General features: G+C 35.5%; 1 protein-coding gene across 1 annotated transcript in view; it reads left to right on the top strand.

Annotated features, from left to right (window-relative positions):
* Positions 1-15020, top strand: part of LOC306862576 (collagen alpha-1(XXVII) chain A) — a 62262-nt gene that overhangs the window by 22364 nt on the left and 24878 nt on the right. The window contains exons 9-18 of the mRNA XM_079405464.1: positions 665-718; positions 1689-1733; positions 5384-5437; positions 6888-6932; positions 8529-8582; positions 10153-10197; positions 11774-11827; positions 11915-11959; positions 13779-13832; positions 13992-14045. Of these exons, the coding sequence (XP_079261590.1) occupies positions 665-718; positions 1689-1733; positions 5384-5437; positions 6888-6932; positions 8529-8582; positions 10153-10197; positions 11774-11827; positions 11915-11959; positions 13779-13832; positions 13992-14045 (504 nt within the window). The remainder of the gene's footprint in view (positions 1-664; positions 719-1688; positions 1734-5383; positions 5438-6887; positions 6933-8528; positions 8583-10152; positions 10198-11773; positions 11828-11914; positions 11960-13778; positions 13833-13991; positions 14046-15020) is intronic.

The raw sequence follows: 15020 nt of genomic DNA, 5'->3' as shown, positions 1-15020 counted from the left end.
TGATTGAAAAGAAAAGCAATCGACATTGACACACTTTACTTTTAATAGTGTTCTCAGTTATTTAATTTTTGAGAATCAAATATTAATAAGAATTTCTCCTAAAATTATTTTGGAGAAATAAAAATAGTCAAAAAGAGTTGCCAAAATACAGCAAGAGAATTTAGTTTTATGCTTCATTTGGAATCAAATTTGATACCCAAATACAAATATTAAAGTTATCAAATGCATTCATCCATCAACAAACACAGCAGAAATCATGATTATCGCCCTTCTATTATTACACTATTGAATATTTCTTGAATGGATAAGAAAGTCTTAATATTATGTAGGCTTAAGCCACACTTACGTATAAATACCATTGCATTAGATCAAAATGTCAACTCAAAACTGCATCTAACTTCATTTTTGCTCAGTGTCTTTGAATCAGCTTGATGTCATTCATTTTCCATTTCAGTGCTAAATCTAGTGATTTATCATTTCAAACCCAACAAACAAAAACATTTAGCTTGATTCTGCTTTTTCTGTAAAATGAAACCATCGTTTCCAAATAAAATGCAGTGACATTGATGAATTTTACTTGTTCAGACACTGGGTGTTTAAAGTAAATGTATGTGCTTTAATGTATATTAGGAGAACCAGCATTTCTCTTTGTCTTCTTTTACAGGGGGAACAAGGTCCTGTTGGAGAAGCTGGAGCCAAAGGCTATCCTGGCAGGCAGGTGCAGTAGATCTTCCTCTGCTGTGGAGTGTGGTGTGTATGTGTGTGTGTGTGTGTGTGTGTGTGTGTGTGCGTTAGAGTATGTTATGCTTTGTTTTTCATTGACTACTCATGGAAAATGTAATTAATTTAGCAGTACGTTGCCCTGGCATAGATATTGGGTTTTGTTCAGTATAGCTGCGGGCCACCGCTATTGAAAATCACAGCGTTCAGTTATAGGAAAGGATGTATTTGCTCACTCTGACTGCATAGTATTGAGATGTTTTGACACGCTTGTGTTGTTTTCATTGATGGTGTTTGGATTTAATCAGAATAAATCTCCATCCTTTTGAAATATCCATCCAGAACCCACAAGTCTTTGTTTTTAACACATCTTGAGCTCATTGCAGTTGCTTGTATTGAAATATATAAAACGGTTCTTTGGAATACATAAATCTGATTGGACAATCGTAGCATTATATAACACAACTTAACCGTCTTTTTCTTCTCACATAATAAAATAAACCAATAAGTCAAATTATTATTTCACATCACGTATTTATTTATCCAGTCATCATTGCAAATAAACCCCTTTTTCATTTTATAACCAAACCAAATCAAGAAAAACTCATCTGTCAAACATTTATCCATTGCTATTTTCTGCATAAATTTGATGTTTATTAAAGAAAATGTCTAATATAATACAATTATAAAATATTTTAAATATATTTAACATATAAAATATATAAAACATTTAAAAATCTGTCTATCTATTAAAAAACCAGTGTTTTGTGGCTCTGTTTAATATATGAAGCCTACGATAAAACCATTATAAATTCATCATGGTTTTTTTCTTGTGGGCACACAAGTTTGGATACTTCTCAAAAGAAACAAGCTATTAATTTCGGTTCCATTTTGCCTGTTAAATGATGTGTGTTGATTAAATCCTAAACCTGTTTCTGAAGCCTCTCTGTCTTTTTCTTCTCTTCCAGGGTTTACCTGGTCCAATAGGGCCTGTCGGGCCGAAAGGGGCTCGGGTGTGTACACGTCTTCTTCCCGTTTGATGTATGATTGCAACTTACAACGCTGTCATTGTGACATTTGAGCTGTCCGAGCGGGCCTATAGTTACCGTTGCTAGGTTATTTGCATTGTTTGATCTTTTACAAAGCTAAAAATGTAGCTTACGACTCGAGTTTTAAAGTCAAGTGATTTGACCTCAACTCCAGAAGAGAGATTTTTACTACAGCTTCTCTTTTCTTTCGTCCCCCTGGTTTTTCCTTTTTCTGTTTTTTGAGTCAACAGAGACAAATTTGCTGCTGACAGCTGCCCGAGCCATAAGTGTGCGTTTATGTGTGTTTTTAGCCTCCTACGGTCACATTAACATGTTCGCATGTACAGTCACCTTCATTTATATTGCCCTGTCATCTATTTGATGTATTCAGAAACAATTTATATTTTATTCTCACTGTGCCAGTTTATATAGCATGCTCACACACACACACACACACACACACACGCTTTGGCTGTTGTGTTTGTAGTCGAGCTGTATTAAAGGCTCTTTATCAGGCTAGGCTCCGCCCCCATTGGCTGGAATTTCCTGTTTAAAATCAGACTGAGGCCCTGCTGTCTTTAGTCACCACACATACACACACATACACATGTGTCTTCCAATCAGTGCTGTGTAGTAACTGATTACATGTTATCTGGATTACGTAATCAGATTCCAAAAATAAAGTACCTGTAATTAGATTATTTTAAAATGCTCACAATCAGATTACAGTTATTTCTTAATGGATTACATGATGACATATTATTTACTCAATGGCAATAAATTATTCATAATTTAATGATTCACCCCGATTCTTTTTTTTTCTCCCTTTCTAAATTTCATGATGTTGATAAAGAATGGAATATATATTCTTTCTTTTTTTTTTTCTTTTTGTTTTTATACCATTCAAGTTTATGTAATAAATGAGTTAATCAAAAAGTAGACTGCATTACCTAATATGTGTAATATTGTTATACTATAATTTCCGTCATGTTATTTATAACCAGTAATGGACTACAATTTGTAAGTAATCTACCCAGCACTGCTTCCAATGCACATTTGTATGCAACTAGTGTTGTCACGATACTGGAATTTCTAATAATAATAATAATTTAATAATTTACATTGAATAATATCGACAGTCAATATAATTTTTGGAACCACAGGGAAAAACTACTACAACATTAAGGGTCTTTTAGATTTTCATGGAAAGCTGTACATAAAGCTAGAACATGACAATGAGATTATTTTTAGTATTTTTACACTAATGAAAACTTCTTGAGGTGGTAAAACACTGGAGAAATGTGCATATGTTTACTTTCAGTGCTGAGTAGATTACTTACAAATTGTAGATCGTTCCTGGTTCCAAATTATATGACAACAATTGTAGCTGCAATCCATTACATTGGACATTTTAGATAACGTAATCGGACTACTTTTAGATTTCTTTTAACCTAACTCATTTATCACATTGATTAAAATAGGCAATATTGTACCATATTGATATAAAAATGCAAAGAGAATGAAAATATTTTCCATTCGTTGTCATTAACAACACTTCTGGGTTTCTTAAACTGGATTTCATAAAGCAGTTTAATATTTTTGAAAGACAGAAGCCTTCCAAAGACAAAGACTTGTGTGAAAGATATGTAATCATTAAAAAAGTCAATGCAGTCTAATTATGAGTATTTTAAAATGTAATATAATCCAATTACAAAATCCTTAATTTTTGGAATCTGATTACATAATCCAGTTACTACCCACCACTGTTTGCTTCAGATTTCTTCAGAGAGTAGTATTATTTTATCCAGTTTTAATCAAAATAGGGTGGTGTGAGCATTATTGAGCGTTATAAACGCATGTATTGTTTCATTTATAGTAGACTGAAAGCCAGAGGGCACCCCTGTGCAGAAACTCCAAATATGACTCACAGAAGTAATATAAGGTTCCAGGAAATTCCTAATATGGACAAAGGGATTTCTGTAGCCATAGCAAAAGAAGATAGAAAGGCTTTAACTGATCAAACATGAATATACAAAATACACAACTATAACAATATGTAGTTTATCTGTGTTCTTCAAGTCATCTTGGGTGCTGTCATTAAAAAAAATCTATATTTTTAATACATTAATACCAAAATGTAAAAGCACCTTGGGTGGAGTTTTTGCTGGATGTTTGTGAATGTTATTGTTGTACCCTGTGTTTGTTCGTGCATGTTTTCATCGTTTTTTCCCTGAAGTGAGCGTATGTGCCCTTGGACTACATTGTGGAGGCCAGCACCATGCAGTCCATGGGCATATACACTTACTTCATGGCCTGCATCAACACGAAGATGTCCATCCGTTCATCCATCCATGACCTCTCCATTCATCTGTCCATCCATGTGATCAGTTCATACTGATCATATAGTGGACGTCTGCTGCTGGATTGCCAGTGATTATATAAGTCTTATGAGTTGGGTTCATTTAAAGTTTCTATTTTAGTATTAACTTTGCCTCTGACGTTTCTCCTTAACCTGTTGATCTATGGAAAGTATCAATCTATGAAATTAATGGGGATAGCATAATAAGCAACCACCTAGCACACCCTAGCAACCATTGAGAACACCTTAGCAACCATATACTATGTATCAGGTAGCTGGAACACCCTAGCAACCCCTTACAACACATTAGCAACCACATAGCACACCTTAGCAACCATATACCATTTAGCAGCTGCCCAGAACACCTTAGCAAACGCTCTTATACTATGCAATCTCCCCAAAACATCTTAGGAACCACTTAGCACACCCTAGCAACCACTTAAAACACCTTAGCAACCACCTAGCACACCATAGCAACCACTTACAACACCTTAACAACCAAATGCCATGTAGCAGCTGCCAGAATACCTTAGCAACCACTAAGAACACCCTAGCAACCACTTACAACACCTTAGCAACCACCTATAACACCCTAGCAACCACTTACAACACCTTAACAACCATATACCATGTAGCAGCTGCCCAGAATACTTTAGCAACCACTAAGAACACCCTAGCAACCACTTACAACACTTTAGGAACCATATACCATGTAGCAGCTGCCCAAAACACTTTAGTAACCACCTAGAACACCCTAGCAACCACTTACAACACCTTAGCAACCAAATAGCAGCTACTCAAAACACCTTAGTAACCACCTAGAATGCCCAAGCAAACACTTGGAGACTTCAAAACACCTTAGCGACCACTCTGAAAACTATAGAAACTACTAAAACACCTTAGCAACAACCTAAGACAACAATGTCAAAACTACCCAGAATTTCTTGGCGACCACCTAGAATGCCCAAGTAACCACATTAAAAACAATCACAAAAACACTTTAGGAACAGTGTAGCAACAACCTAGAACATCTTAGCAAACACCTTGAATGCCCTAGTAACTACATAGCAAATACCAAAACACCTTAGTAACCATCTAGAACACCCTAGAAACAATATAGCATTTACCCAGAACAGCTTGGCACCCACTCAAAACACCCCGGTAACCACATGTTAACCATCCTGAACATCACTTTTGAGAAAAGATCATTCTTTCCTGTTTTCCTCTGCTCCAGAAGTATTGAGCTTCTCTCTGTTTCTCTCTGTTTTCTTCATAGGGTTTCATTGGAATCCCTGGACTCTTTGGTTTACCTGGAGCTGATGGTGAAAGAGTGAGTCTGTTCATGTTATGATTCATTTTTCAGTAGTCATGTGATCATAACACACTCCATCAGTGGACGAATGTTCCAGCAAGTACTTCATATGACTGTTAAAACTCCCACAGATAGAAATACCTCATTAATGCAGTCAGATCAACAACATGATGAACCATATGACATAACTTCCTTTTCATAGTCTACTAAACACCAAACATAAATAACTAAACATATGCTGTTTATTCAGACTCCATTTAAACACCTTGTGTAAAGATCAGAAGTGTAAGATTACATTTTGAAAACATTGTAGAATATGCCGCATTCAAAGTTTAACTATCTAAACAGCAATTATTTCATTGTAATAGTTGCATAATGATTTTATCTGTCTAACCTTTAATAGCACAGTGACTATTGCTGTGTCCGATATTACATATTTTAAGAGTATGCACTGAATTAGCTATCACAACCATCCTACGCATTGTAACATACTGCGTTTTTGCATACTACTGTATATAGTCAGAGCTGAGTAGTAACTGATTACATGTAATCTGGATTACGTTATCAGATTACAAAAATAAAGTACTTGTAATTACATATTATTACATTTTTAAATGCTCATAATCAGATTACAGTTACTATTTTATAGATTACATGATTACATATTATTCATACTATAGCAGTAAATTGTTCATAATTTATTGATTCACCCTAAATCTTTTTTTTCCCTTTTTCTTTCTAAATGAACCTACCACTTAGTTTGGGAAACCCTGCTGTAATGAAATGTTTAATGCATTTCATGATGTTGATAGCAAAGAAAGGAATGTATTTTAATTTTTTTTATCAGTATGGTACACAATAATCCCATTCAAGTCTATCTGACAAACAAATTAGGCCAGAAGTAATCTAAAATTAATCTACATTGCCTAATTTGTGCAATCCAGATTGTTACCAACTACAATTTTTGTCATGTAATTTGTAATTAGTAATGAACTACAATTTGTACATAATGTACCAGCACTGTTTATAGTATATGGGTAAATGCTGATCCTTGCTTATTCTTACAAGCACGAGGTGTTTCCTGAAGAAAAACAAATGCTGTTCTAGTAGTGTTCTAAGTATATTTCGAACTGCAGTTACAGTTATTAGTATGGAAATAGATTAGTGGTAGATTTTTAAATCAAGTGCTGCCCACTACTGGTAGATGTATGACAGTAGATCCCATCATGTGTGTGTGTGTGCGCTGTAAAAGTTGAAACTACTTCCAGCTGGTTCTGGCATTCAGCTGAGGGTGTTTGGATGAGTCATATGATAACAGAGTGTACACACACACACACACACACACACACAGACACACAGCCAGAGACAGACAATGTAGAGTGCTTCTTTCTAATGGTATAAGACTTTTAACTGTTATTAGCATTTATTTACTGTCTGTCTCTTTCTCTGTCTCTCTTATCTTTTTCAGGGTAGTCCTGGTCCACCGGGGAAGAGGGGCAAGATGGGTAGGCCGGTAAAGTTTTGTCTCAACATACTTTATAGATACAAATGTGAATTTTTTGTAAGCATGTGTGAGAAATGTAAAACAAAATCATATAATGTACTCATTCTATGGTATTGTATGGCCCTGCAGTATAACAATGCATTTTAAAAGTACAAACAGTGCATGTAGTTTCTCAATATGAGGTCATTAAAGCTGCCTGCACGAAAATGTGAAAATCATTATTTATTAAGTGGTAATTATTGTTATGTGTGTCTGAGAGAGAGGAAGAGAATTTGTATTGTTCTTTGAATCATGAACACACACACACACAAAGATGCAGAATCAGCTATACAGAGGTTGTTTTAATCAGCACAACCTTTGACATTTGACTTCATAAACTTCCTGTTGAATCAGCAGGGCTCTGAGTGATGTCATCATTAGTAGCGCTACTGCTGTTGCTCATGCTAAGGGTTTGTGATTTGAGCAGCAGCCCTAATCCATGGTTTAGTGGAAACATGCGGGATAGCAACATGCTAAAGACACTCAAAAAAACTTAAGTGACCACATACTGATGACCTAGCAACCACTTAGAATGCCTTAGCAACGTATACCAGTGGCCTGGCAACCATCTAGAACACCCCAGCATCCACTCAGAACATCTTAGCAACTGCATAATTATATTGTAGCAACCATATACCAATGACCTAGCAACCATACAGAACACACTAGCAGCCACTCAGAACACCTTAGCATCCGCATACCAGTGGCCTGGCAATCATGTAAGAATAACCTAGCAACCATCTAGAACAACCCAGCAACCACTCAGAACACTTTAACCATCTAGAACAACCTAGCAACCACTCAGAACACCTCAACAACCATCCAAAGCAACCCAGCAAACACTCAGAACACCTTAACAAGCATCCAAAACACCCTAGCAACCACTCAGAACACCTCAACAACCATCCAGAATACCCTAGTGACCACTCAACCCTAGCAACCACTCAGAACACCTTAACAACCATCCAACTATCCAGAACACCCTAGCAACCACTCTGAACACCTTAACAACCATCCAGAGCATCCTAGCAACCACTCAGAACACCTTAAAAACCGTTCAACCATCCAGAATACCCTAGCAACCACTCAGTGCACCTTAACAACCATCCAGAACACCCTAGCAGCCACTCAGAACACCTTAACAACCATCCAGAACACCCTGCCAACCACTCGGAACACCTTAACAGCCATCCAACCATCCAGAACACCCTGTCAACCACTCAGTACAACTTAACAACCATCTAGAACACCCTAGCAACTACTCAGAACACCTTAACAACCACTCAGAACACCTTAGTAACCATCCAGAACATCCCAGCAACCACTCAGAACACCTTAACAATCTCTTCGAACAGCTTAACCATCCAGAACACCTTAGCAACCACTCAGAAAACATAAGCAACTACATACTCAATGGCCTAGCAACAATCCAGAACACGCTAGCAACCATGCCCTGGCAACCACTCACAATTTAGCTTTGTGGAGGCCACATTTGCTTCTTTATTAATTGTTTAAATAATCAGTGAGTGTGATAGTGATGTGTTGTAATGTTTCTCTCTCTCTCAGGGTTTTCCTGGTGATTTTGGAGAGCGAGGCCCACCAGGACTGGACGGGGAACCAGTGAGTTAAACATTTTGGGTTTTTTATGCATATTCTTTTGTCTTTTTCTCATAAAGCAGATAAAACCCTAATAACAGAGCTGATGAGAAATACACATGAACACAGAGTTTGCAGGCTTCCAAACCTTTCTGGAAATACTGGAATACTGGAAGTGTGCATGTGTGTGTGTGAACCTCAGGCTTTACTTCCGGTATCTCGGCTGAACACAATTTTCCACTCACTATTTATTTACACGTGCGCGCATACACACACACACACACACACACACACACACACACACACAGAGTGTTGTATCTTCTGTACACATTTCTTTATTTAAGCTGGTATGGAGGCCAAATTTAATTTGCCAAATACAAACAAGGCTGTGAATATAATGCTGAATATAAATAACTTAAACCAGCCTAAGGTAGTTTGCTGGTTGTAAGTAGTCTCCCAGCGTGATCATACAGGTCTGGTTTGCTGGTTTTAAAGTTTTTTTTTGCACTTGTAAACTAGTCAGCCTGGTAGATTACCTTAAACCAGCTAAGACCAGCAAACCATCTTAGGCTGATATATTCATTTATTTCAGTAGGAAAGATGTTAGGTTTTATTTTTAGTCTGCTGAAATGTTATTTTATTTTATATATTTAATTGAATTAATTATATTATATTTATTTATTTATCATTAGGGGAAGTGTTAGATCCTGCATTTTTTGCCCACTTGAATTTTATTTTATTATTTAATTCATTTTATTCATTTATTTCATTAAAGGTGTTAGATCATGTTATTTGTCCGCTGGATGGATTGATTGATTGATTGATTTCAATAAGGAAGGTGTTAAATATGGTCTTTTTGGCTAATTAATTTTGTATTATTTAAGTATAAATTTGATTTTTTTTTAGTAGGGAAATCTCTTTGTCAAGTGGATTTATTTATTTGTTTGTTTGTTTTTTATTTGTTTGTTTGTTTATAGGGAAGGCGTTAGATTATGTCTTTTTGTCCAGTTGAACTTATTTATTTCAGTAGGGAAGGTATTAAATTCACATTCACATGGAATCTGTCCTTAGGTCAGTATCCTGATATATTGGATAATAATTGTTTTGGTTAATTAGTAAAAAAAAAATTATCATTCCAAAAATGCCTCTGATTGGTTGGACACATCACATCAGGAAGTGTTTGAGTCAAATCCCGCCTCTTTTTCACCTGTAAATGTGGGGACTGTAAAAACAGGAAGTTGAAAGCCCTCTCATTTCCTGTTCTCCCTTTCCTGAAAATAGGAGTGAAGTGCTCCTTTCATCCTTTCATCACACCAGGGGAACGAGAGGAAATGGTTCCAGCACGCTGCTGCAGAACCAACAACAAACCATCTCTGTTTCTACAAAAACACTCGCACACGCTCTCTACCACACACACTCGTTTGAACGGCCATATTAATGTCTCTGAATATGAAGAGAGTGCATTAACACAGCACATATTATAAACGACACACATTTAGAGGTGCATGCATGTACTGACATTTGGAGCACTAGCAGTTTGTACTTGTTTCAGAAGGAAAGCGTAACGCTCTGTGTGTTTCTGTGTTTATCTCAGGGTGTTATAGGAGCTCCTGGTCCTCCTGGTGTCCTTGGATTGATTGTAAGTTAAATGGTTTATTTAACTGTATTTTAGGGAACAGATTTGTCCCAGAAGTGAGCTAAATGAGAAAAAAATAGATATCTGGAGATGTCCCCATTTGAAAAAAAAATGCTTCATGGATGATGAGTAAAGTTTTCTGTGTGAATGCAAGTGTTTAAGCTCAGCTAGGGTGACCAGATGACCTTAGCGACAAAAATTGGGGCAGATCAGAGACATAGAGCTTGCTGAGTTTATATGCAGGTGAAATACAATATATTTCTTAGTTTATAGAGATTATGCAGAATATAGGAAATCAAAGAAACATTGTTTATTAAAAATTGGTTTGAATGCATATGAACTTATGTTAACCTAGACCTAGACTAACCGCTGATGTTAACATCCAAAAAACAAAAAAACACTTTTACTGATATGAGGTGTAATACGTTTTAAGAAATTAATGACTTTTTTTCAGCAAGGATGCATTAAACTGATTAAAAGTGACATTTATGTTTCAAATAAATGCTGTTCTTTTGAACGTTTATTCATCAAAGAATTCTGATAAAAGTATCATTAGAATGATTTCTGAAGGATCATGTGACACTGAATACTGAAGTAATGATGCCAAAAAATATTCAGCTTTGCATCACAGGAATAAATTACATTTTACAATATATTCAAATAGAAAACAGTTATTTTAAATTTTACTTTACTTACTTACTTTTGTCATTTAGCAGACGCTTTTGTCCAAAGCGACTTACAAATAAGAAAAAGTAACTAAAACTAAAAAGTTACAACTCTATAAATACTATCTACCCACATATTTAAGAAAATAAAGAAATTAAATCAAATTAACACATGCATATAACAACAACATTTCAATAATAAACATATCAATGAAAAAATTAAATAAAAAGCTACTACTATCCCTTGCCGGTGTCCCTGCCCGGTGGAGTCGCACGGTAGAGTCGATGGTCTTTACACTCTTTGGTCTTCACACTAGGAGGGCTTCACACGACGACTGCCGCGACCGCTGCCGCGGTATAATAACCTTTATAAATTGTAATAATATTTCACAATATTACAGTTTTTACTGTATTTTTGATCAAATAAATGCAGCCTTGGTGAGCAGAGGAGACTTTCAGAAACATTTAAAAATTGTACTGAACACAAACAATAGTTTTGCAAGCAAATTGAAGAAATAATCATCGATACAAATCACATCCCTCCTGTAACATTGTCATTGATGTTGGATATGGCTAGTAAGATTTTATCAGGATGTCTGGTCTCCCTTTGTTCAGCATTTATAAGCACACAGTGTTTTGTTGTTGTTGTAGTACAGCTGAAATCAGTTTGACCTGAAGAGCATGATGTGCAAATAAAATCCACATTAGCTTTCACAAATGCTGACAAGTTGATAGTATTTTTTCTTTTGGTTTATACTTCTTGGGTGAGTAACGTGAGATTATGTGCCCCCTGCAGGCAATCTTGCACCTCAATAAAACCCAGAATATTTATCAGATGAAGTTTTATGAGTTAGGTCCTTCTCTAATTGGACATTTAAAAGCACACACAGCACTCATTTCCGTCTCTTCTCCAGGGTGATATGGGCCCTGTCGGGATAATCGGTTTGCCAGGACCAAACGGACTGAAAGTAAGTCATGCATATATGAACCCCACACATATCTCATCACTCACAGCGACTTTAGCGTATATGTTTGTGTGTTTGTGTTTGTTCCAGGGCGTCCCGGGGAACATGGGCGAGCCTGGACTGAAAGGTGATAAGGTGATCTGAATACTCTGTTATTGGCCTGTTTTACAGCAGCATGTGATGGAAATTCTCTCTCCCGATTGGCCACCCTGTGTTACGCATGTTTTAAAAGCTCCAGCCTTAGGTAGCATGTGGTCAAAGAGATTTTCTTTTGGTCAGTTAGAAGAAAATGTGAAATTTCTGTAGAGTTATATTTAAGGTACCAACACTAACAGGTTTTCTCTGTGTTAGCTTGTGAGAGAGAGAGTTGCTTCCTGGTTCAGTGCATGTTAAACTCTATCAACAGCTCTTATGGCATAATGTGGATTATAATGGTCAATAATTTTGTTTCATAAATTAAGTAAATAAATAAATAAATAAATAAATACATTTTAATAAATAAACCATCTTTATTTATTTATGCAATACATGTTAAACTCTATTGACAGCTTTCATGGCATAATGTTGATCACAATTGTCAATAATTTAGTTTTTAAGGTGCCCCTATTATGGGTTATGAAACGTTCATATTTTGGTTTTGGGAGTCCCCAACAACAGGTTGACATGCATGTAAGGTAAAAAAAACACTTTCATTTTCTTATGCATTTATTTTTACCTTATTTGCTTAAAGACTCCCAGACAATTCGTTCAACGATTCATTTTTCCAAACCCCTCCTAATCTGCGGTGATTGGTCGATTTCATCTAAAGCAGGGTTTGTGAGCTGTTAACGCTCCAAAAGCGGCACCTAGTGGCAAAGAATGAATTTGCATTTTCATTCAGACCAAGTTTTGCCAGGTCTGCTCACGCAACAAGTGGGCGGGCAATATGCTAAAGTTTCTTGTCAACAAAAAGTGCTTGGGATTCGTTTTAAAAACGACTTTTTCAATGATTCAGATTCGACTCTTTTGAGAGACAATAACTTTATACACAGTGCACTTTCAGATTTAAAACGTTGCAGGATGTTTTCATTCTCTTAGGTAATTTTCAAAAATCCATAGTAGGGGCACTTTAAATTAATAAATAAATAAATACATACATTTTTAATAAATACAAATTATTATTTATTTATTAAAGCAATGCATGTTAAACTATTGACAACGTTTATGGCATTATGTTGATTATATTGATAATAATTAAGTTTTTTGATAAATGCATTTTTAATTAATAAACAACCTTTATTTATTTATTTATTAATAGGAAAAATGCTTTATGTAAATCTATAAATATTTGTATTAAATAAATGTAATGCACATGCATTGGAAGTTTAATGATATTATGGTATATTATTGATTATAATGGGCAGCGATTTTAGCAAATAACTATTTATTTATTTAAAGAAAATGTATTTTGAAATAAAGTGCACAAACATTGGAAGTCTATAGGGCCAGTAATCTGGATGCATTATAAGTGGAAATGTAAAGCTTGCATTTTTTCACTTTCATTATTCAGTAAAATTAGTAGGTGGATGCAACAGTCACTTTTTGTTGTGTATATAATGCAAAAAATGTATTTTACATATAACAGTTCAGTAAATGAGTAGTATACCTTAGTCCCTTGTTAGCTCCTGTAATATCTTGTGGGTGTACTTTTGGTGGATCACCTTCCACCATTTTAAAACTTAAGGTAGGAGTTGCAATGATTTTCTGTGCGAATCACCATTATGCTACAAATGCTGTCTGTGGAGCTTAACCCGCATTAAATCTGGATCATTGCTTTAGCAGTTTATGACTATGTTTGTTCAAATCAGGCTTCTTCTCAAACTGCTATTATAGAGTGAAAACGTAACTTGCTCTAACGTAACCATGACTTTCTCTGGTCTCTTTTCTGACTTTTTCTTTCACTTTTCTCTCTCAGGGTGACGTCGGGCTTCCCGGAGAACAAGGGGAAATTGGGTTCCCAGGAGACAAGGTATACCTTCCGTTTCCCCCTGTATTTGACATTTGCACACTGTGATATCCAGATATCTGACCTTCTAATTGCCCAAATGTTAGAGCTTTCATAGACAGTTACACATGCACTCGTGCTCTTCATTCTAAAATAAATGTGTTTTATATTTATTTGTTTCAGGGTGTGCAGGGTTTGCCAGGATTACCAGGACCTCGTGGAAAACCAGGACCGCAGGTTTGTTTCTTATCTTTTTTGTATCTCTTTAAAAGAATAGCTCACTCAGACTGAACATTCTGTCATCATTTACTGTAAGCAGTTACACATGTTCCATGGAAGTGCATGATTCACTTTCTTCTGTGTAACACAAAAGCAAAAATTCTGCAGAATTGTATTGGTAGGACTTTTCTGTGTAATTAGTTCCCATGAGGAATGATGTCTTCTAGATTTAAAAAAGCACTTAACAGTTTTCCAAATGACTTGTGCACTATTTTCAAGTCTTCTGAGCCCATACAGAATCACAAAAGTACTAGGAGTCACATTTTTAAGTCAGTTTTGAAGCATGAAAACCTAATTGTCCATTCATTGTAATTGCATGTAAAAGAGCGACCAGTACATTTCTTCAAAACTCATTTTGTTCTATGGAAGGGAGTTGTATATGGGAATCTGCATATAAAAACTATTTGACTTTTTCTGGTTGTTTGTTGTCTTATGGTGATCTAGTTTTAGAGTTTTTTTATTTTACGTTTGCAATTCTGAAACTATGGAAATGATTGTTTTAGATGCATTGGTAAAAGCTGTGTTTAACTGTAAACTGCAAATACACTTTTTTGGGTGAATTACTGTACTCATGACTTTTCAAAAATATATAGAATTTTATACAAAATAGCAATTTGTTTTACATGATTTGTTTTCAGGAATGACATGAGGTTAAAAAAGGGATATTTTTAAAGGAATATTTGTATTACCCATAATTAAGTATTTTAAAGAGCTAAATAAAATTCATACAACATTGTAACTGAAGTATTTATTTTTCCGTTTTTGTTCATTTATGCAAATTGGTTTGTTTTTATTTACATAATCTACCTGAGAACAAGTGCCAGTTTTGAATATCAGAAGTTGTTCAATTATCAACACTCAAATCTGAGCATATGTAGGTCCAGAGTGCAGTATCTGATTGTTTAACCTAAAATCCCATGATCTGAAGGTTCA

This window comes from Barbus barbus (genome assembly GCF_936440315.1).
Source record: "Barbus barbus genome assembly, chromosome: 43".
In the NCBI taxonomy this organism is placed as follows: domain Eukaryota; kingdom Metazoa; phylum Chordata; class Actinopteri; order Cypriniformes; family Cyprinidae; genus Barbus; species Barbus barbus.
This window is presented reverse-complemented; position numbering and strand designations above follow the sequence as displayed.